General features: G+C 41.6%; 2 protein-coding genes across 4 annotated transcripts in view; one reads left to right on the forward strand and one right to left on the reverse strand.

The window, feature by feature from the left end:
• Positions 1-1,660: 1,660 nt before the first annotated feature.
• Positions 1,661-15,487, forward strand: CLDN10 (claudin 10). The gene is made up of 5 exons (XM_021530310.4): positions 1,661-2,025; positions 8,813-8,974; positions 9,139-9,220; positions 13,700-13,807; positions 14,506-15,487. The coding sequence occupies exons 1-5, from the start codon at positions 1,806-1,808 to the stop codon at positions 14,618-14,620; spliced, it is 687 nt and encodes a 228-aa protein (XP_021385985.1). The 5' UTR covers positions 1,661-1,805; the 3' UTR covers positions 14,621-15,487.
• An 18-nt stretch (positions 15,488-15,505) lies between these two features.
• Positions 15,506-23,842, reverse strand: part of DZIP1 (DAZ interacting zinc finger protein 1) — a 38,383-nt gene continuing 30,046 nt past the window's right edge. For all 3 annotated transcript variants that reach the window (XM_021530309.4, XM_021530308.4, XM_021530307.4), the window contains 6 exons: positions 22,709-22,838; positions 22,480-22,530; positions 21,474-21,676; positions 20,991-21,121; positions 17,386-17,557; positions 15,506-16,678 (listed from right to left, as the gene is read on the reverse strand). In XM_021530309.4, coding sequence (XP_021385984.2) covers positions 16,596-16,678; positions 17,386-17,557; positions 20,991-21,121; positions 21,474-21,676; positions 22,480-22,530; positions 22,709-22,838 — 770 coding nt within the window. In that variant the 3' untranslated portion in view covers positions 15,506-16,595. The remainder of the gene's footprint in view (positions 16,679-17,385; positions 17,558-20,990; positions 21,122-21,473; positions 21,677-22,479; positions 22,531-22,708; positions 22,839-23,842) is intronic.

A 23,842-nucleotide genomic window follows, 5' to 3' on the forward strand; every position in this document is an offset into this window, starting at 1 on the left:
TTCTGGTTATTGCATGACAGTACACCAAAATGTTCTGATGGGCCCTGGCCAAAATTTGCCCAAATGCTACTCCCTGGATTCACCAAGCAAAGCAGTGTTATCAACAAAACAATAGGTGAACTTCCCATGTCAAGAAACATGATGACCCAAGTTTGGACTCGAGTCTCCTACCTCAGACTTCATTAGATCCTAGTTGATAGCTTGGATTGATCTACTTTGCCACTACCAACACAATTCCAGTCTGCAAGATCTCAAAGCACTATGATGGGGGGAAATATTGAAAAAAATCTTCCTTCCCTTTTTCCCTTCTGCTGCCATGCCCTACAATAACTGGATCATAATATCATGGAGATGGGACTTGGATCTGTAGTCATCCCAGTGTTCCAAAGTGAGCTCTGGCTACAACCTGATATGACACAGGAGGTTGGCTCACCTTCTTCATGACTCTGTTTCTTTTCCCTCCTGAGGAGAGAGGAAGGCAGCTTGGCACAGAGGTTGAATGGAGCTGTAGCATGCCCCATGCCCAGTGCTGCTGTGCAAACAAGCCTCTTGCCTCCTTCTCCCTCTGCCAATGCTGCTGTGCGTCACCTGAGAGTCAGAGGGTACCAGGGAGGCAGAGAGCAGGCAGAGAGCCACTGCGTCAGGAAATGCGTCTGTGGACACCCTTTTATCCTGCTGGAGCACTAACAGATAACAAACACCCTGTTCCCACTGAGTTCTGACACACATCCAAAGGTACACCCAACGCTGAGGTTTTTCTCCTTTTTCCTTTCCTTTTTTTATCTTTTTTTTTTTTTTAAATATATATGTCTCTAAAGTGATTACATCCGCGTTTGTGTCCACACGGCAAAACCAAAGAGCATTCATCAGAAGAATAATGGTGCAAATATGGCTTCTTATCCTCCAGTGATTGTCCATCTGGCAAAAAGGTTTAGAAAATGTAACAATAGTTTTGACATAAATAGGAGGAAAGTAAAGACCGGCAGTGTACTTTCCACATCAATGGCAAATATACTACTGATGTGGAAAGTAAACAGCTTCAAACGAGGAGAAACCACTGTGGATAACTCTCCACCTGTGAGCTGCAGGCTTGAATGCCGCTGCATAAAAACTGGGGTAGAAAATCCCAAGTTCATCCCCTCACATTGCAAAAACAGGTATCAAACGCTGTATCACCTGTGGCTGGATAATATCAGGGGCCAGCTTAAATTCAGAGGATTAAAAAACCCTGCTATGCGTTTTAAAAGCTTATGCCCCTGTAGGAATATGGAGCACTCACGGTCGGCACACCTGTATTCAACAAGAATTCCTCAGAGCTGCCCTCCCAGCAAGGCTGTTTGTGGGGAGGATGGCACGGGGTCGTTCGGAAAGAGACGCAAACCTGCGGCTGGGAAGGAGATGCTAAGGACGCACCTGCCCCTCTGCTGCCTCCCTCCCGACTCCTGCACCTGCGGAGGAAGGGGAATCTAACCCCAAATTACAGGTCACCGCTGTTTGCTCTCGGGTCTGGTTCGTTCCGTCACCCCGGGGAGCACCCGCCGGGCCGTGCTGGGTCCGTTCCGGGGACCCGGGGCGATGCCGGGGCCGGCGGGGCGGGGCTGGCCCCGGGGCCATGCCGGGAGCTGCCGGTGCTGATTGGGCTGCGCGGCCGCGGCCGCCGCCCCCGCCCCGCCGCGCTCGGCTCGGCTCGGCTCGGCTCGGCTCCGCTCCGCTCCGCTCGGCTCCGCTGCCGCCGGGATCCGCCGCCCCGGGCTCCGCCGGGATCCGCCGCGGCTCCGCGCCGCCCGCCGCCTGCTGCCGGGCCCATGGCGAGCACGTCGGCGGAGATCACCGCGTTCCTGCTGACCATCTCGGGATGGGTGCTGGTCTCCTCCACGCTGCCCACCGACTACTGGAAAGTGTCCACCATCGACGGCACGGTCATTACCACCGCCACCTTTTGGGCCAACCTATGGAAGACCTGCGTGACCGACTCCACCGGCGTCTCCAACTGCAAGGACTTCCCATCCATGCTGGCGCTGGACGGTCAGGCTCCCGCTGACCCCCAACCCGACACTCCCCGGTGTCCCCCGTGCCGCTCTGCGGGAGCTCCCGGGGCCGCTCCCGGGCTCGGCGGGGCGGGCGGGCAGCGGGGCTCGGGCTGCGCCGAGCGGGGCCGGGGGGCGGCGGGGACCCGGACGGAGGCAGCTCCCCGCGGGCTCACGGGCAGGTGCTCCCGTGTCCCCAGGCAGGTGGCAGCGTGCTGCGTGTGCACACCTGTGGAAGTGGGGTTTTTCCTCCCAAAAACCCACTAGTGGAGGTTGTGTTCGGTGCCCAAGTGTCCGGTTTGGGCTCTCGTGCTGCCACTACCTGGCTTTTTTTCCCCATCAGAAGAGTGTATGTGTGGATTTGACACAAGAAGAATGCAAGCAAATTTTTCTTGCCGGTTTATTTTCCGACTGTTGTGACATTCCTCTTTTTTATGGTTTTGCCAGCCATGCAACGGTCGGTGGAGAAGAACAAGCCTTGGCGTAGTTTTGTTTTAATTAATGTTCCTTTGCTGGTTTTGCTAAGTGGTTATTAACTCAGATGTAATTGCTTCATTGATAAATGACAGTGTGAAAGCTCGGGGCAGTCAGGGATGCAAAGGTATGCAGAAGGGATGCATAGCTTTGCTCAGCTTTAGGGCAATGTTATTTTGAAGCAAAGCTGAGTTTTGCTATAGGGATTGAAACTAAAGATTCAATCGGTGCTGCGTTTCCTCCCTCATTAAGGGGAAACATTTTTGCCCTTTAAGGGAGCTGTACTGGGAAACTGGTTCACTGCAGGAAATCTTTACAGTTAAACTTTTAGTTGATAAATCCACACTGATCATGGCTGGTAGAAACAGGAGACGTGTGTATGACATCAGTTTATAGTTTCAGAAGTGGCTGTGAAGAAAGGGAAGAAAGGCTTCTAAAATTATGGCAGCTTTTCTAAGTTTTTATAGTTATAAATGAATGCAATATGCAGTGTTCCAGTGGCTTTGATACTCACAAAAGATCATGCCTACTGTTCACAGTCTGGCAAGACATTCCCTTAGCACTGGAGTCTGAGAAGTTATTTTGGTGTAAAAGCTCTGTTTAAGATGAAAGGAAGGACTATTAATCTAATCACTAACAGAAATTAATACAAATTGTAACAGGGATTAATATGAACATGATGTTAATATCAATATCAGAAAACCTTTAACCTCTGTATGTATAACGGGCTGAAAGAGGTCAAGGTACCAAAATGAGGTAACACAGGCAACCCTTAAGCACCCCTACTGCAGGATGCTTCCCTCGGGGGAGAAGTGCTGTTCCCAGACTTTCTTTTGACCCAGCCCTGTGGCAGCAGAGGAATTTGCCAGTTCGTCTGAAGGGATAGGAGAGCTGGCTGGCCTCCATTGACATCAGTCACTCTGTAGCTAAGTGTAGCAGCTGAGAGTGTAGTTTCCAGAACTGGGCAAGGAGCAGGGGTCTCTGTGCAGGCAGGCATGGAGTGATCGCTGGTGCGAAACCTTTTGAATCCCTTGAATCTATTGTTTAGCTGTTCTTTTAGATCTGGGTGAATCTGATTTTAAAGTAAGAAAAGCATAGTTTCAATGTATGAAGAATTGGGAGGATTTAAATTTTCAAAAAGAAGACAACACTTGACAGCAAGATCCTTTCCAACTTTCCCCCAAATGCTTGTGCATTGAAGCCTTGAGTGTTGGGTAGGATGTTCCACTTGGCCAAAGAATGAGTTTCTGAGGTGCCTTGTGCACAGTGAAAGAACCATCAGCTCATTTCGGACAGAAATTAATCTGAAATGCACATCTGGAAGAGCCCTGTCACGACCCTTCTGGCCAGGTTGTTTATCAGTAGGAGAAAGTTCTTGGCTTCAGTGTTTCTCAACAGCATCTTTAAATGCTGTGGGGCCAGATTCTGGTACCCAGGCACAACATGAATGAAAGATGAATGAAAGGCAGGCTGGAGGGGGAGTGATGTACCCCCCCCAGCACAGACCAGTCAAGCTGGGTGGGGTCAGAGGGGCAGCCACTGCAGTCAGAGGTGCTTTCAGTAGGTAGCCTAGCCCAGACACCCTTCCTTGTGATTACAGGCTCTGCAGGGAACCTGCCAGCAGCTGAGTGTGGGTGTGTATGTCCCCTCTTCACCCTAACCCTCCCCCTGTGGGGGAGTGCACTTCAGTGCTGTGGTGTGTCACTCGTGGCTTAAAGAATTTTTGTCTCAACAAGTAGACAAGTCTGCCTCAGCCCTTGTCTAGCTTCTTCCTTCCCTCCTCTTCCTCTTTGCCCAGACCTACATGTCTAAGGTGGATCCCATTCCCTGTGACTGGGAATGTGAGAACTTCCTGACTCCATCCTCAGGTGGGGGGACTCAGAATACACAAACAGGGCAGATCTGATTTCTGTTCTCAGGGAAGTGTTTGTGAGCTGAAACAATAACCCTGTAAAGATACATATAGTGACAATATGTTGCTCACCTCAAAATGGTAGAGCATGACTGGAAAATTCCTAAAAAAAATTCTGTCCTGTGGAAATATGGCTCAGCTCCACTCCTTTGTCACACAGATGGAGAGGATTTGCCTCTCAGAGCAGTTCCTCTTCTACAGAATTTTTTTTATTGGTCAAACTGGAAACCTAAGTAAGCTGGACTTCTTATTCCAAGAGACTGCTCAGGTCTTCCAGGGGATCAGAGGCAAAATGAGGGGCAAAGAAAGCAGTGTGACCATACTTTGAGGGACCTGGTCTATGTGAGGTGTCCCTGCCCATGGCAGGAGGTAGGAACCAGATGACTTCTGAGATCCCTCCCTGCCCAAACCTCGATGACTCTATGATTCTACTGTAGTTGCTGGAGTTCTGTGGAGTGCAGGAGAAGTCCTTCCTTTTCAGAAGCAGTGTTATAGCTCAGGTCAGGGATGCTCAGGAGATGGTTCCTCTTTACTCTTGTTTTGGCATCATGGACTGGGGCTTGGACTGTCCTCTCCAGCTTGCTGTGGCATGGCACAGCAGCCCATCATGGCTTTCAGGCCACCACTCCACACAAATGGCTTCCAGAGAAAATTGCTTGTGGCTCCTTCCACCTTTATGCATTCCTATAGAAGAAACCAATTTGACCAGCCCTCATTAAATGCTGAGCCCCACATTCTTTATACAAGCACAAATGCTCTTCCTGTCTGTGGGGCTAAAAGTCACTTCAGGTATACTTTTTGTGCCACTGGTCATAGGTGGAAATTTACTGATGAAACCGCCTCCCCAAAAGAGGATGTATCAGTTTCTATGTTTCCTACAGTGGATCTGATGACCTTTTGCAAGAACAGAGCTGAACAAAAATTCAATTATGAGCTACAAGAGGGTATTAGAACTTAGAAAGACATACAAAAGCAATGGGTGTGTACTTTTGGAAGGAATCTGTGCTGTAACTGTAAGGCAACCTCTTACACCTCACGTGATGCAGGCAGCAAAATGCCACCAGAGGCATTTATTGTGAAAGTGGCAGTCCCCAGAACTTTGCATATATATTTTTTCCATAGTGTCATATGATATGAGTATGTGAATGCCTTCTAAGTCTTCGTAAGCATGAGGCAAGTGTGAGAGCAGTGAGGCAAGAAAGATGAAGCTTTAACAAGATTAATTTCAATGCAAGACAAAACACATTTGTTTGAAACAAAAAAAAACTCAAAAAACAAAAAAAAACCAACTCACCTTGAAATAGGTTTCTCTTGGAATGCTGCTAAACATGACTTTATGAGCAATGCATGTTTTTCTGCCTGTCTGTTTAAAACACATGGCTTTTTGCTGCTTGGGAGCTTTATTTGGGTGGTTGGTATGTACATGACAAGTTTCCTGCAGGGCCTGGTTCAAATACAGACCATAAACATTTGGAAAAGGACAGGTTTTAATCTTGAGTGGAGGACTTGGAAAAAATAGAGAGCTCCCTTTTACACTCCTCTTCATTATCATAGAATCACAGAATGTTTTGGGTTAGAAAGAACATTAAAGACCATGTAGTTCCAACCTGCCTACCATGATTAGGGACACCTCCTACTAGTAAAGGTTGCTCAAAGTTGCATCCAAACTTCAACACTTCCAGGGAGGGGGCATCCACAACTTCTCTGGATAACTTGTTCCAGTGTCTCACCACCCTCACAATAAGGAATTTCTTCCTAATATCTTCCTAATATCTAACCTAAATCTGCCCTTTTTTAGTTTAAAGGCATTTCCCCTTGTCCTGTCACTGCACACTCTTGTAAAAACTCCTTCTCCAGCTTTCCTGTAGGCCCACTTTAGGTTCTGGAAGGCTGCTGTAAAGTCTCCCCAGATCCTTTTCTTCTTCAAGCTGAACAAGCCCTATAAGTCTTGGTGCCCAATATAATCTTGCTTTCTTGAAAGCAAAAAAGAGGTTTAGTCCCTCTTACAACCAAATCTTATACAGAGTTTGAATCTAGGATCTAAGCAATAGGAGGTTTGATTTGGTGAAAAGGTTGATTTCCATCTTTCATGCTTCCTAACGCTCTATCAACCTAGTTGGACTACTAGAGCCTTCTGCTTTTCCACAGTACTGGTCTAAACTGTGACTTTTTTCCCCCTATATCTTGTTTTAAAAATGTGTGCCAGTTGGCTGATTGCTCTGGTGAACTGAAACAAGCCCTACTATAGCTGGCCTGCCCAATTCAGTGAATTATTTAGCTAGAAAGGTTATTCATTCAGCAGAACTAAGCAGTCCTCCAGTTCATGCTGTTTATAATTGAAAATGATTTCTGAGTGAGTGAGTTAATTATTTCTTGCTGTCTCACTACCCTCTACCTATTTTAAAACTGTGTATTGACCTTCAGCAAAAACTGAATTTCAGCCCTGTGGTTACTAGCAGATGTTGGATATTTTAGTTGGGGTGAATATTTACTGGTTTTCCTAGGAGGTTCAGACATAAATAAAAGTTTAGAGGACCTCTGGGTAAACATGTTCATGGTTCAGCACTTTAATGTGTCAATTAGCTAACTAACACTGTCAATAAATTGGACCTGTCAAAAATAATAGCTTCCTTTCCAGTCTTCATCTTGTGCTTTACCTGTCTGCTACAAGAAACACATTACACACCACTTAAAGCAGCATAAGGCAAGTTTTCCATGCCTATAGCGAAAATTAACAAAGCAAGTCCGCTGTCTTCAAACCTGAGTCTTGCACAAATCACTCTCTATCTTACATTCCAACATGTGAGCTGTATGACAGTCACATTTATGTCATTGACTGTGTCTTTCTTGAGCAGGTGGGCTACAGAGGCCTGTTGCAAATGACAGAAGTCTGTCTGTGTGCCAGCAGAGGTAGATAAATGCTAGTAGGTTGTGTTCACAGATGGGCAGCGCAGCTCCCAGGTTCAGCAGGCCTGCTAAAATGGGGAGTTATGTGCTACAAATTGCTTTGTTGCTCAAATCTGTGAGTCAGTGGGGGATTTAAAACATTGTTCAAGCACAGGGCTGTCATCCTAGAGCTGATATACCTTCAGCAGTGGCTAAAGGAGGTGGCAGTAAGGATAGCAGAAGGTGGCCAAGTGTCTATGGTAGCCATGTGCATCTCAAAGTCCTGCCAGCCAGCCAGACTTCTCCATCAGAAACACATCCAGTCTCTTTTTTGAGTCTCAGTAAAACCTTAGTGTCCATACATTCTGTAGAAAGGAATTCCACAGCTTCATTTTACAAACAAGCACACCTTTTGTTTTGAGTCTGCTGCCTTCTGTTTTCATCAGATGTCCTCTAGTTCCTGCTTTAATATATTATTTTCTTACATATTAAAACTTTTATGCAGGGTTTGTTGGGGGTTTTTTGTTTATTTATTATTACATAAAATCTGGTGTAATAGGCAATGACAATGTGGTTTAGCTCTCAACATTTCCACCCGCTGGAGATCAAAGCAAAAAGAATGAATGCCCTATTAGTTGGAGTTCATTTTCATTTTAAATGAGATGTAACAACAGGTTATGAAGAAAAACATCTTGTGATGGTTATTCAGCTGTGTAAGATTGCAGCGTTCCACCCCGTAAGCAGCGATATGAGATTATCACAGTCTTTGAATTACAAGATATTCTCAGAAGGGAGAAGAGGCCAAGCAGCCCATTGTCCTGTTGAAGGGTCCTGCCCTGGGAGGTCCCTCTGGGAGAAGTCTCGGGCAGCACAGCCAAATTTCTTGTGGCTGAAGCCAGGTGCAAGCTGTTTGTCCAGGTTTAAATATGGCAGCGATTTGCTTTATCCCAAGGGACTACTGCTGTCCATGGAGCTGAGTGCATGGCTGACTTCCTTGCAGAATGAGGGCCTTCTGGGCAGATCCAAATCAAATCAGTGGCATATCCAGTCAGGCCCAGCAGTGGCCCAGGAACCCAGCCTGGGTCACTGCTGCCAGTCTCACTGCCAACCATATTGCACCTGGGACACACACACCCAACTGGCTGATGTAAGACTTGCTTTGAGTGCATGGGGTGGCTCTGCAACTTGTGACCCGATCTGACCACATGGAGTTGCTCTTCTAAACCTCATGGGTATAACCTCTTGCAGATGCTATACCCAGTGCTATGGTATCAATAATGTTTTGGAGCCCTGAGTGCCACAGTATGATTCTTATGAACTGGGCATGGGTGAAGATGCCCTGTGATGGGCACACATCACCTAGAGGAACACACTCAGTGGTAAAGTGATATTGTTCCAGCCAAAGTCCAATTCCATTTGTAATAGTAAGTGCCTGATGCTGCACAGGAGAGAAACTACAGCAAAAATTGCCATGGTTCCAGTTCTCATATTAGCCTTGCTCTTTCTCTCACAGGTTACATCCAAGCCTGCAGAGGATTGATGATCTCTGCTGTCTGCCTGGGCTTCTTCGGTGCTGTTTTTGGACTGATTGGGATGAAATGTACAAAAGTTGGAGGCTCTGATCAGACTAAAGCAAAAATAGCTTGCTTAGCTGGACTGATTTTCATACTCTCTGGTAAATATACTTTATTTCTATCAGTCTGCATATTTGAAGTCATACCAGAGGCGCTTCTTTTCCACAGAAACCCGTGCACAAACCTCCATGACTTCGTTGACTTCAGGGTCAGGCCCAAAGCTCTGCTGCCAGCTCCACTGAATGGTTTGTCTTATGCTTTTCAGGGTTGTGCTCTATGACTAGTTGTTCCCTGTATGCAAACAGGATTACGTCTGAATTCTTTGACCCTTCTTTTGTTGCACAAAAGTAAGTACTTTCCTATACCCATAAATCTTTCGAACAAGTAGACTTTAGGTTTTCTACTGCACACCAGAGTCTGTTTAGACAGAGAGCAGCTGCTTCTCCCCTTGGGCAGAGGAGGAGAGTGGGCTGCAGTTTTATGTAACCACAATTTCTAACTGGAGCAACCAGGTGCTGAAATTCAATGAACACTTTGCTGCACAGTGATGGCTCTGCAATCTACGTGATCAGCTCTACCGTGGGCTGGCAGGGCAGCTGGGCTTAATTGGGAATGGAGCCTGTATGAATGCCAGAGGTGAAGCAAAAGGATTGCACAAGACACAGGGGCTCAGTACATGCATAATTCGATAGGGAAGGGAGAAGAGTATTTCCTTGAGCCTTTGATAGCAGGTGGATCTGATAAAGCAAACTTGATTCCTCTTGAGGAGAGGTTTCTGCAGGCTTGGTGGAATTTTGCTGACAGATTTTCAAATGACTGAAATTTGGATCATAAACCTCATAAAAACCCACAATCTTTTAAGCACTAACATAAATACTTTGCCTATATCTGTAATTAAATTTAAGAGAGTGAGTACTTATAGAATTTTGGGATCCACACCAGGGATAATGAGCATCCCTGAAGACTCCCTTTAAAGCTGAGCAAATTCTAAGGACCTGCAAAAGCAGCAATCCACAAACCAACGCTTGGATTTTGAATTGACATTCTTAACCACCAAGTCTGAAAATGTTGGCTGTAAATTATAGCATCACAGACTTTCCTGTTTTGCCTTCATGCATGATGTAAACTCTTTTGTAAAGGCAAGGATTTTAAAGTTTTCTTGGCAGTGATTCCAGAATATGCCAAACATTGGGTGTACATTTCCCTGAGACCCAAGTAAGGGATCAGTAAGGAACACTGAGCCTTTATGTTTCACTTTGACAGAAATAAAATAGTCTGAATAAATAACACTAAGGGGATCTACATTTGCAGTAGGGTTGACACTGCTTTTCCTATCTTGAAACAGTATTAGTTTTCTCCATACAGTCTTAGTTTTGTCCATAATTCCCCTATAGTTTCTGCTTATTTGATGTAGTGAAGAAAGGCTCGAAAGACCACCCAAAGAAAGAAGGATGTGAGGTTCTTTGAAGAAAATTGAGCCTGGCTATATAGACAGAAGTTAATTATTCATCAGGCTTACTGTTCTTAGTGAAAAATACAATGATTGCTGCCAGAAGTCCTTTTATTTTTTACTTTTTATTCTTACCCTTTTCTGCTGTGAAAAATCAGGCAGATATCATGGTGGAATTTTACTATGAAGGAATGAATGAGAAATCCAGTTTAAATATTGAAATAACAGTAGTAAAACATCCTCTCCAGAAATTACCTTTTTTTGTGGACAACCAGCATAGCTCAGCTGTGGGCAGACATAATCATGATTGCAAAGATAAAGGCAGAGAGGATATTCCTGATATTTTAATTTGAGTTGTGCACAATGCATGTAGCTCATGCAGTGACCTTGCACCAGACTGAGCCAATGGTGGCATTCAGCTCCTTCCTCTCTCAACTGATGTAAAATTTCCATTTTGTTGCCATCTCTGAACCCTTACTTTGTTATGCATTGCAGACACATTTAAAATGTTTGCTTGTATATTGTGGAAATTTGAAATTGTCTCTTCGCTAAGAGAGGGTTTCAACCTTTTGCCTTTTACTGCACATAGCTCTCCTGAAGTTATTCTGGCAGTGTCAAAGACAGGCTTGAGATACTGTTAATGGGAAACAAATTGTACAAAATGTTCAGCATCTTGTGTCAGCCATCAGGATTTCCCTCCTGTCTTCTCTACTATTTTTAATTTAAATTATCTGACTAGCTTCCCATATAGGCATTGATATGCAATTGAAAATCTTGAGCTTTACTCTTAAGTACCAGTATAAATCAGAAAGGTTGTTTTCTCTGAAGATGTGGAAGAAAGACCTATCAGGATAGCTCTGCAAGTCATTAGCCTGGTGGTGTGGCAGTCCCCCGAGAAGGGCCATACACACAATCTGTTTAATCATGGTATAGTTACAAATATTGCTTCACAAGGTCAAACAATCCCAACTACAAAGGCTGAACCCCATGTCTTCTGTCCCAGCTAGTATGTAACACTCAGGTACCCCTTTTCTACCCAATTCTATCAAATATAGTCATGATTACTTTCTGTAGAGTTGAAGAGTCTCAGGAAGGGAAGATAGTGCTTGGCTTCCTTAAGTCCCTCAGGTCAACAGTTTTGTGTTGTTAGATAAAAATATGGAAATTTGTGCTTCCCACTTTCTAGGCAAGTAAGTTGTTATTGCAACAGCCATGCTGGATCTTGGTCTATCTCTGTTCTCCAGCAGTGTAGTGATCTGCATCAACTTCTGTGGGGAGCCTAATCCTGGTCCTTGTACCTTGCGCTCTGGCAGTCCTGTAGGGATGGAGGGATCCCCATGAGGGGACTTACATCTCAGCTAGTCCCTCTAATCTGCTTTTATAGGTCAATGAAAGAAGTGCCTTGAAGTTGTTTTAGAAGTGCACTTTGTGTGTATTTCTTGCATGTTGGATATAATGGGATCTCAGTTGATGAGCTCTGATGTAGATCTCTGTTTCTAATCAGAGAACCCCCTGTTCTTGGAGGGACACAAATCTCCTTGAGTCATGTGAAAACCGTAGCAAGGTGGTTGGAAATGTGAGCATAAGTAGAATTTAAATTTTGCAAGTTTGGCAGATTTTGAAGTGAAACTGGACTGGGTGGAGAGTTTTCCAGAGTGGAAGGAGCTATGATTCCCAGTAGTTTAAATTGGGGGCTGGGTCCGTAAACTCCATGCTGGTGTTGAGGAAGGGTTCTGAGGCAGAGTCAGTTTATTTCAGCTTGAGCTTGGTGTCTCCAGAGAGGGAGCCTGAACAAAGAAATCCCTGGGTCTTTATCCCCTCACAGTCTGTGCACCTGCTTCTCATGTGCTCTTCACAGAACTTGCATGTGCCTCTTGGTCCAGTGATGATTTATGGTCTGGGGGTCTTCTAACACCTCACTGGATTATTTTTGAATGTTTCTGCAGTGCCATTTTGTAAATATACACTTTTTTCAGAACAGCTGACAGGTATTTTGACTTAGATATTTTGGTAATGTGGGACTAGGGCCTGTGCACATGAAATGTTCAGAACTAGCTGAGAATTGCAACTACACAGTGTTGCAGTTGCACAGGCAGGCTGTCAGGTAGGGGGTTTTGTGTTGGCTGCCTCACCAGTTTACAACAAATCAATTTAGTAGCATCTGCTTGAACAGCACAGACTCCTGGTTGACAATTGTGGCTGGATGGGGTACAGGGGCCTGTGTTTCTGTGCAGGATCCCAGAAGTCTGGAGAAGATAAAGGTCTCCTGAAGGGGAAACTGCAGCAGAGAAAGAGCAAGAGATATACAAGTGTTTTACAAAGGTGAGGAATAGGAGACTCTGGAGACTGTTGGGCTGCAGCCTAATGCAGGTCATCCTTAAAATGCTTTAAGCGTGGTACTCAGGCAGAGAGCTGGGGAATGAAGCAGACAAGGAGCATCCATGGTTTGCTGCTTGTCTTGAAGAATCAGCACTGAGAGGAAAGAAAAGAATCACTTCACAATGCCCTTCTTTCCCTTAATTTAATTATTTTGCTTTAGAAATATGGACTTAGTGGGATAATGCTCCTAAAGCACCACTGTCTCCTCTCGGAGACAAATGGAGCAGTTCCTTGCAGCAAAGTTTGTGGCTGGCCAAGGCAGCAGAGGGGACTGTTGCTGGTGACTGGGAGCTCTGCCCATGGAGGTGCTGGGGAGCAGTTTCTTCCAGATAGAATCCAGCCACAGGAACTAGAGAAGGAGAAAGATGCTGGAACATACACCTGTGTGTGCAAATGCTTATACCAGACACACCTGTGTATGTATATGCATACATTGCATATGTATACATTGCATGCATACTGCATATGCATACTATGCATATGTACAAACCCTCATATTTTAAGCAGGCTGGCGTGTGGATGATGAGAGATGGAAGTCAGAAAGATCCTGAGAGCCAGAGGGGAAACTTAAGGAGGGTTGTAGGCAGAACTTGTAGTCTCTGGCCCAGGAAAAGCCCCAGTCCCATTTGGTTTGGGAGCCAACAGGAGCAAAACTGAAATTGAGGAGTTGATGCTGTAAACACTGCAGCAAAGCAATACAGGAGGAGATGCACAAAGGCCAGGCCTTCCCCTAACCCTAACCCCTAATCCTGGCTGAGCAGGGAGAGGAGCACTGCCCAAGTGTACTGCAGGGACAAGAGTTTGCCTCCTGAGTCAGAGGGAAATAATGAAAAGAATGTTGTGAATGGCAGAGATGCTGATTTTGTGGTAAATATGTGGTAAAAATGTGTCAATGGAAAGTTATTAAAGAAAAATATAATATATAGTTATTTTATTATGTAAATAACCCTGTTAAATCCATGCTCTTTTGTTACATACATTTATTGACTTCTTGTAGGTATGAATTAGGAGCAGCTTTGTTCATTGGATGGGCTGGAGCTTCACTCTGCATAATTGGTGGCATTATATTCTGCTTCTCAATAGCTGAAAACAGTAATTCTGCAAGGTAAAACACAAGTTGTACTACTGAAAGAAAACAATACCTCTGCATTTTTACCTGCTACATGTATGTAGTTTGATCACTGTTCCAAAACACTTTGTAATGAGATTCTGAAAAAGATTGTGTGGATAAAAGAAAATAAGGGGATTTAAGGATAATGCTCTGTCCACCATTAATGTAATTAAGCTGTTGTCTCAGAACAAATATTTGTGATATATATATTTTTCATAAATTTACTACATCTGCAAAACAGTGCATTCAGATGTACGAAAAGTAGTCAGGTGGCTTTACAGGCACGAATAGACAAGTTTCTTTGATCTCAAATCATCAGATCAAAAGTGAGTGGTGGTGGCAGGGGGACCTCCAGCAGCTGAAGAGGGGTGATAACAAAGAACAGCTGTAGAGAGTAACTGTTCATCCAGGATCTGCCACAATTTAAATTATGTCATGATTAGGCCCTAATTTACTTAGCTGTGAATGAGGGATATATGTTACAGAAAAGTGTAAACACAGATGCAAAGAGATAGCTGGGGTGGCAACATTTAACTAGAATGGGGCCACATGGAGTAGGAACGTGCCACCTCTCCTGAAATTTGTAGGTACATTCCCATGCATTTCTTCTAGATTTCTTACTAGAATGCCTGGATGCAGAGATGCCACCTGTCTATGGGACAAGCTGTAAATGGTTGTTTTTTTCTCTTCAGGAGGGGGTATGCCTATAATGGAGCCACATCTGTGATGTCTTCTCGTACAAAGGTCCACAACAGTGTCCCTGACAAAACCCCACCCAAGCACTTTGACAAGAACGCTTATGTTTAGTTGCACTGTTGGAAGACTCAAAGCGTTTTTAAACGTGATTTTTTATGTTTCATTCAGAGTGATTCCCCCTACCCCAAGCCCAATGTACTTACTACTAAGACAATGACTTTTAAAAATATTAACTTGCAGCTTTTTACATACTGATGTAAATTTTATTATATATTTTAAGATTGATGTTGGTATTGTAAAGTTTATACCTGGAAATCATGAGCTGATGTTGCATTCTTGAAAAGAAATAAACAAGGTATTTACTAAGTCAGTTTGTCATGTCAGCTGCTTATGTGAATGGTATCACACACATTGTATTGGCATATTGCAGTTCAAAAATTCAGCTAGTGTTTTTTCTTTGTCTGTCCATGTGATAACTTTTGAGGGAATATGTGTACAAGTCAATAAGTGAGAACAGAGATTACAAATAACCACAAAATGCTTTCTAGACTGAGTCCCTAAAATCAGACACAAGCTCAGGTTTGCTGTGAAGTTTGACTTGATAGACCTGTGGAGTTTCAATAAAAGTTGGTTATTTTGGGACGACAGTATAAATATAAAAAAATAAACAGTCCCATTTAATAATGGCACAGTATAAAGAAAGTTTTGTATCTGATATTATCTAGATTACATTAGAACTACAAAGTTAAGGTTCTTTTTGTTTTATGTTATTTTTGTACTTCATTTAAGTAGAAACACTACTGTGTTTTTTAAAGACAGCAGCCAATATGGACAAAGCAGAAATGTCAAGTACTTCTGCAATGGCAGGTTAGTGCTTCCTTACTGTGGCTTGACATTGTAATTTTTTTCCATTTGTTGCCCTTTTATGCTAACAAAGACAACTCCAATACAAAAAAAACCACAACAAACTTCCCCAGAGAAGGCATTTAATGATGATTAGTTTTAGAGCTGAGCCTTTTTTTCTTTTCATTTGGTGTTTATTGTAAACCATGGTAGAAACGTAATAGTTTAATACATGGACATATCTTCTTTCAAATGTTGACAATTTTATATAAAATTCATGATAAAATATACAAAATATGCATTAAAGATTGTATAAAGTAATACTCTGCAGTATATTCTGTTCATTGGTTAACAGGCTTTCTTGCAAGACCAGTTTCAATCTTTAATGTAAACATTAGAGGCAAAATCTTCACCTCAGAGAAATGAAAGAGACTTTCACCACTGAACTCATGAGTGTGCTGCTTTTGGCTGGGATAAAGGTAATTTGCTTCACTGTGGCTGGTATGAGGCTGTGTCTTGGATTTGTGCTGGACACAGTTGATAACAGAGATGTTTCTGGTATTGCTGATCAGGGCTTGCATAGAGCCTTTTCTGTTTTTCATACCACCACATCGGCGAGGACTGGGGGTGCACGGGAGGTTTGGAGGGGACACAGGTGGGACAGGTGACTCAAACTGACCAAAGGGATATTCCAGACCATGTGACATCATGCACAGTATATACAGAAGGGGAAGAAGGAGGAACAGGAAGACATTTGGAGTGACGGCATTTGTCTTCCCAAGCCACCATTACACATGATGGGGCCCTGTTCTCCTGGGATAGCTGAACACCTGCCTGCCCTTGCAGAGCAGTGAATGAATTCCTTGTTTTGCTTTGCTTGTGTGTGTGATTTTGCTTTCCCTATTGAACTGCCTTGATCTCAACCCATGAGTTTTCTCACTTTTTCAAGTCTCACCCCAGTTCCACAGGTGAGGGAGTGAGTGAGTGGCTGTGTGGGGCTTGGCTGGGGTTAAACTACCACAGAAAGAAAGAAGAATTACTTTGTTTCCAAACAGACATGGCCAGTAATACATATTTCAATATTTTTTTTCAGAGTCAGACTGAAAGACACAACAGCTCTGTAAACAGTATTCCTTATTATTACAGGACCAATAAGAGAAGTTACTGGGAAACACTTGATGTTTCCTGCATTTTGAATCCCTGCAGAACCAAAAAGCAGGACCTCCATTCAGGAATGGTACCATTAAATATCTGAAGAATCACTCCAGTCTGTTACAGTGACTAAGCTGCTTTTTAACGTGCTTGTATTATCAGCTTCTTGAAGGCCTTTTAAAACAAACAGAACAATTAATAGTTATTAATACACTTTTGGGTTTATTTTTACTTTGTATTTTTCTATAAAATAACATGCTATGTGAGCAAACACCTGTGGACTTCAGGAAGCCCCAAATTGTAACCAGTAAGCAAATTAATATGTAGATTGTTTCTCTCACAGAACATAAAGCACAGTACAAGCAGTTAGTGTCAACCTTAGTTTCCCTTCAAAAATAACCAGAAGTATCTTTATGAAACTGACACAGCTTTAACCTTTACAAACATTGAAATGTTAGGGTTAGAATCTACTATTTAAATTATATGTAAGATTGGGGCTTTTGCTTTAGCACTAGTTCAAATATTTATCTCAGCCTGGTAAGTCAGTTAGATACCTGAAATGTTATTACTCTCAAGAAAAAGGAAGTTCCCTTCTCCCCTAAATTTGGAAAGAAAAAACCTCAGATGATTAATTTTTAAGATGACATTGAAATCTGATAATATTATGGTTTAAAATCTCAAATTTAAGTTGGTATCTCTGTGTATTTATGTGTGCGTGGTTTATGTATCACTAAGTATCATAAAAACATGATATTTATAAAGCAAGAAACCAAACACAAAGGTTTTCTTGTTCTTTTCTTACAAAACACCATTTATTAAATTACAATGTGTACTGTACTTAATCCTCCTCTAGGTGGGTCAGTCACTTATGAATACATTACCTTCCTCCTTTGGTGCACTTTTCTTGGGAAGGCCCCATGCATGTACCACAGATGCAGCATTTGGCTCGTTTTTCTGAACTGTCATTGCCTTCTGACCTTTGTCATCTTTCATCAATAAAATATCTTCTTCTGCTGCTGAAATATCCCAATCATCTTCATCAGCTTCTGTGAGCTAACAGGCACAAGAAAAAACAGGCATTTTTCCTTTGTTCAAGCTGTGCTGAGTTATTTCCTAAACTCAACAATGTGAAACTGCTAAAGAAGAATGCACTGGCACATGGCCTTTATGAAATCTATCATCACAGTTTTAAAATCCACATTAATTCAATTACCTAAATGATATTAATTCACTGTTATTGTTCTGAAACTAAAAGATGTTTGGTTGATTTTTTTTTAAGTCAGGAACTGCAAACATTTAAAGTTCTGCCAGTTCTGTATCTGACATAAACCTCTGCTTTCAGGTATTATATGACAGTCTTAAAAAAGGATTATTTTTTCTGGGATATTCCAGTGAGATGAAAGTTCTTTAAGCCTTAGAATGTAGATTACTTACACAAAATGCCATGCAAGATGACAGTTTGCAAGCATTCTGTAGTCAAATTAGGAAAAAATAATGCAGTAAAGGCCTTTTAAATTTAAACCTAATTTATTGAAAGAGAAATTAAATAATGAACATTTAAAAAAATGTATAATGCTCAAGCTTTAAATATGCATTCCCCTCAAGATACAGTGTCAATATGTACAAACATATTTTAATTAAGTGGTGGATTTGTATACTAAGTTCACAAAATGAGAGTCAATTCAGACAGATGAACCTGAAGCCAATGAGCCTGTGATCCCTCTTACCTCATCTGCCTGAGAACAAAATATCTTCTGTCAGCTTTAGCAAGAAGAGCTACAGCATTTCCCTATTTTTCAGTCAAATGTGGCTTGATGGATTTGAGCTATTTTTAGAGAGCTTAACTGTGGAAAGCAAACAATGTTTTCTTACAAAGCTAAAACCTTATTTTACTGGAGTCTCCAGTATTACAGTAAGGATCTAGATGGTGCTTCCATTGCACAGAAGGAAGGTTCAGATGCTATTAGAAAGCAATGTCAGGTATGTATATGCTAGAGAAAAATCAACAAATATGAACATGTGTGTCTTGAAAGTGGGTAAGAGACTGCAGTAATGCTTACCTTGCAACATAACTCTGTTTTAACATTGCAAGCTATTTTCAAAAACTGACAGATCTGCTAGTGTGCTGTATTATTAACATACCAGAATTCATTATTGTGCTGTTTCAAATTATCTGCATTTGAGGGTGTGGTAATGGGAAAGTCAGTCACATATATTGAGAAATGCTGGAGGAAGAGTTTCCTCGAACATTCAAGAAGTCCCAAATGATTGTTAAAGTAAAAAATAGAGATAAAAATGTCAACTTCAAGCAGAATTCAGTTTTGATCTAGAGTAAATACAAGGTAGCAATCAAAAATTCTAAACCATTTTATTAACTCAAAGACTTACATAAAGATGTATACATAAAACATATAAATATGGGCATAAATATATGCATGTAATTACCAAAGCATACAAGATGGTGTGTTCTTCTGTGAAGATTGCAGAAAAAAAGTAGCAGAGCCTGCCCTGGTTTCATAAGCTTATTCTGTACTCATGTTGTCTATACAGGATACCTCAGGAATGCAATGTATTCTAAATGAATCATAGCTACAACACTTTCCATAAAATGATGGAAAGGTGGGGGTAGGAACGGATCTCAAAGATCATGCAGTTGAACTCCCCCACGATAGCCAGGTACACCTTCCACTAGACCAGGTTGCTCAAAGCCCCTTCCAACATGACCGTGAAGACTTTCAGAGATGGGGCATCCACATTTTCTTTGGGTAACCTGTTCCAGTGCCTCACCACCCTCACAGTAAAGAACTTCTTCCTAATAACTAATCAAAACCTACTGTCTTCTCATTATAGTCTAATTTTCTGTCCAGAAGGATCTGTTCCATGATCCTTCTGGGCACAGAAGTGAGATTAACTGACCAATAATTCTCAGGGTTCTCCTTCTTACTTTTTTAAAAAATGAATTTATTTTCCTTTTTCAGAGACTACACTCAGCTGCAATGACTTTTCAATTATCATGGAAGAATGGCTTGGCAACTATATCAATCGATTTCCTTAGGACCCTGGGAAGCATCTCACTGAGTCCCATGGATTTATGTAAGTTCAGGCTTCTCTGGAGGTCTTAAACTCAACCTTCTGCCACAATAGCAGGTATTTCATTCTCCCAATACTTACCTTAAGGTTCAAGGGTTTGAGAGATGTGGGAAGGGAGATTATCAGTGAAAACATAGGTTTTGAGGTTTATTTTGCTACAGGCCTTTGCTCTTGAAGCCCAAATTCCTGAACACATGGGCCCACCATCGAAAGATCTTTACAAAATCATCCTGCCAATTTAACAGGGAACATTTTATGGTCTTGTAAAATCTGACATTACAAAGAACTTGGAAGTAACACTAGATAGAAATTGCACTATAATAGTCATGTCTGCATTGATAATTTTGAGTCTGGTGCAATTTGCTGCTCTCAAACAGTCAGTGGATGACTTAGGTGTCATCAACGTCAATTACAAGGACACAGGCTAAATGTGATTATGCTACCCCCATGGCCCAAGTTGATTGGGACAATCACTCCTTTCTGGAAAATGAAATAGAAGTGTCCCTGTTTCTGGGGGGAGTGATGAGTTTCAGATTTGACTCACAGTCAGGAAACCCTATGGTATCAGTTTTACTATGGATAACAGGATTCTCAGTAATTATTATTTGCTAATATAGTGAAAAAATACTATATTGAATGCTAGAATTAGTACCTGTCTGTCTACTTCAATACAGTAACAACTACTCAAACTGAAATAAAATCACTATCTGCTGCTGATTTCTCATTTGGAGTAACTTTTTTTCCTTTTAAAAAATGTTTATGCAAAGACTCAAAATTGCAGCAAAATGGTTTATCAATTCTAGAACTCTAAACTGGAGAAGACCAGGACCTTAGGAGCCTGAGGGGTAAAGAATCCATTGTGTTTGTATTCTACTGGTGAACACAGCCCATACTCAATGGACAGCAACAGATCTGATGTGACTGTAGATTGATGCAGAACAACAAAGACCAACAGAATTTGACCTCTCATGAAAATGTATTTAAGAGACCCATATTAGATAAAGCTCTAGAAATGTTTTTAAATATTAGATAAGCAAATTCCTTTTTTCCTCCGTCAAAACAAGGCACTAGAAAAATGACTAAAGCAGGACTCTCTATGCTGCTGGAATAGAAGATAAGAATGATACCATGCCCAAACTTTGACTGGTTAGTGATCCAAACGAATCAAGGTATAAGCTAAATAAGCAGTGTGGATGAAATACCTTGCCACTGGTCCCTTGCTAGCACTTTTCTATACATTAGAGCAGGTGTAGCCAGAAAGGCTACTTAGTTGTAATTCCAAAGCTGTCTTGGAAGTTCTTTGCTGCATCAAGATGATTTCAGCATGAAAAAAAAAAATTAACATACATATAATTCAATTACTGAATGTAATAATGCTGCATATTAAAAGTGATACCTTTAGGTCTTTCACTCCTTCTTTCTTAATAAATGCCTGTGCAACATTAATTCCTCCAGCTGGTTTGCTCTTACTTCCATGGTTAGAAAGACTCTCTCCAACTTGTTTGGTCAGTTTTTGAATAACTGTTCCTAAAATTCAGAAAAAAAATCAGATTGACAGTTTCCATTCACAAGGAGGGACTTTACTGTAAACCATCTAGAAATCTTCCCCAACATAAAAATAAGTGAAAGAAGTCTCTCTGAGACAAAGATTGTGTCTTTTCCTGCATTTATATAGAAGAGCATGATACACATCTCTAAGTAATACATTAAGAGAAACACACTAGCAAAAACATGAAGTGTTTACCTATATATATATATATATATATACTCAAGAATAGGTAGTCTGCCTTCACTATGTTTTCTAACACAGAAATATTACCATGAAATGCAAAATCATGCACAATTGTTACAACATCCATATACAAATACAGTGAAAAACCTTTAAAAGTTTTGGCAGGTGTTCCAGTTTCTTGAGGTCCATTTTCCTCCATCCTATCCCCATCGTTTTTGCCAGAAGGCTTCTGAAAAGCATGGACTATGCTGCTTGATGGTTTTGACTGCTTTTGCAATGCTTCTGGTGTTACATAAGACTGTTTCATATCATCTTCATCGGCTTCTTCCTCTGAACTGAATGGTGGTGTTCTAAGGAAAACCACATACAACATGAGCACTTACTGGGTTTCAGTGCGTGCATCAATGCATACATGCTTAAGCTTCCTTGTATTTTCCTTTCCAATAATGTGCATTTTTCTTAGTGCAAACGGCAGAATCTCCCCTAAATTTTAAGTACTAAACAATAAAATTAAAAGAAATCACACTGATAATTAAACTCAGAAAGTTATCCCAAATGCTCTCTTATATATGACTATTTCTATTTATGCAACCATCTTTACAAAACAAGAGACCAGTATAAAACAAGTCCTGCCAGGCAAACACAGATGGGCTTTCATGGATCAACAGGTAGAGCAAATTTCAGGGTCAAGGAATCCGTACCACAGAAAGTCTCTTGTGACACCAGTTAGATGTGGGAATTTTTCAGTGCAGGAAGTGGCAAAGTAATGCACCTGATGTGAACAGAACATGGAATATTGTATTTCATTTTGGCTGCAGTATGAAAGTATCAATAAACTGAAAAAATTAGGTCCCCAAAGTTTCTAAATGCTATTAACACAGTCAGAAAAAGCATCTAAGAGAGAAACTAAAGAAAGTTATTTATCTTACTGAATCTCTCTTTCTCAACCACAACATAGAATACATATGCTGAAAGAAACACATGCTGTCTTTCAGGGATTATAATAACACACTCAAATGGAGTAACACTTGAAACCAAAAGGTAAAGTATGGAGCACCAAGAGTGTTTATGATTTTAGCTTAATAATGGTTTTTGTGTGGCAAATATGTCAACAAAAATGTTGTCTTCAAAAAGGCAAGGGAACAAAACGTACGTGATGCTAGATGTATTTCTGGAGGCTCCACTTCCAAGAATTTTCCTTGATCTAAAAATAACAAGATAAGTTATTTCAAGACTGATAGCAAGCATAAAGTTTACATGGAATTTTTGTGAATTCTTCCCTCAATTTTTACAATTGAGGAAATGTTCACATCAGCCACAAAAACCCAGACCTATAGGACTGTTATCTGATGTATGAGTGTTTTAAGAATGGCATCTCTTACTTTGGTGTAGAATTATACTCAGGGATGATTGTTCTTTGTCCAGGTGGGCGGAGAGCTGATGGAGACCACTTTGATGGTTTCTGAGGTGTGGCAAATGAGGAAATTCCCAATGGGTTGAACCTGTGTTTTTCTACAAGAAAAGTTATCATACAATCAATGTTCAGTATCTTTCACATTTAATTTCTACAATTAAAGATGTCTATGCTGAAGACTATGGTTTCACAAAAAAAGAAAAATGCAATTATTTTCTTCCAAGCAATTCAGAGGTACCATGTGTGGGTTAAAAAGTGTAGCAATTTGGCAGAAAATAAATCCCCTTGCTTTAAAGCTGGTCCTCAGTGATTCATTGAATCTTTGGCTATGCCAAGTGTTTTGACCCAGGAAATTAAGCTTGTGATTGCAATTGTATTGTTAGTGCTATAAACAGCTACCCTGAAGTTAATGCTTATATATATATATGTGTGTGTGTGTGTGTGTGTGTGTGTGTGTGTATAAATGTGTATATATATGTATGTGTAATATGTGTATATATATATTTCTGGCAATCCAAAAGAACCACATATGTTCTATTTTGATAGACTGGCTCTTTAGAATGCGACCAGAACTATGGTTAACAGACTGCTCATGTACCCAGCCTGTAATTAGTTACACTTTTGCAACAGAATGATAAAATACCAGGTGGAGAAAACCCCATGGAGGTTGTATGTGCAAGAGACAAGGGGAAGAATAGGTTAACAGCCTTAGGTTTAGACATTCCTCTATCCAAGTGTCAAGGGCTCAAAGAAGGTTAAGTTCCTTAGAGCCTGATGGATTCTGACACCTTGAAAAAATAGAGCATGGGTAGAATCTGTCTAGATTAAAAGAATTACAACAGTTAATGGGAACTTTAGGATATAGGGGGAAATATCCCTAGTTTCTCTATTATTGCCCATCCCTTGTATAGTTTGCTCAAAAAGGGAAAGCCATGGGATTGGACTGAGCAACACATGAAGCAGTTCCAGAGCTTGGTCCCACAACCCCCCCAGTGACCCTATTGCAGCAGAATGGGATTCTGTTGAGAACATGGCACTGCAGCCTGTTTCACACTGGCTCTGATGGACCAGAGAGATTCAGCCCAACTGCATTGAAAGAGAC

The sequence above is a fragment of the Lonchura striata genome, chromosome 1, assembly GCF_050655825.1.
Source record: "Lonchura striata isolate lonStrDom1 chromosome 1, ASM5065582v1, whole genome shotgun sequence".
Lineage (NCBI taxonomy): Eukaryota > Metazoa > Chordata > Aves > Passeriformes > Estrildidae > Lonchura > Lonchura striata.

Coding starts and splice junctions, on each gene's coding strand:
- CLDN10 (XM_021530310.4), top strand. CDS start 1,806: ATGGCGAGCACGTCGGCGGAGATCACCGCGTTCCTGCTGACCATCTCG. Junction 8,975..9,138: donor ACTGATTTTCATACTCTCTG/GTAAATATACTT, acceptor TATGCTTTTCAG/GGTTGTGCTCTATGACTAGT. Junction 13,808..14,505: donor GAAAACAGTAATTCTGCAAG/GTAAAACACAAG, acceptor TTTTCTCTTCAG/GAGGGGGTATGCCTATAATG.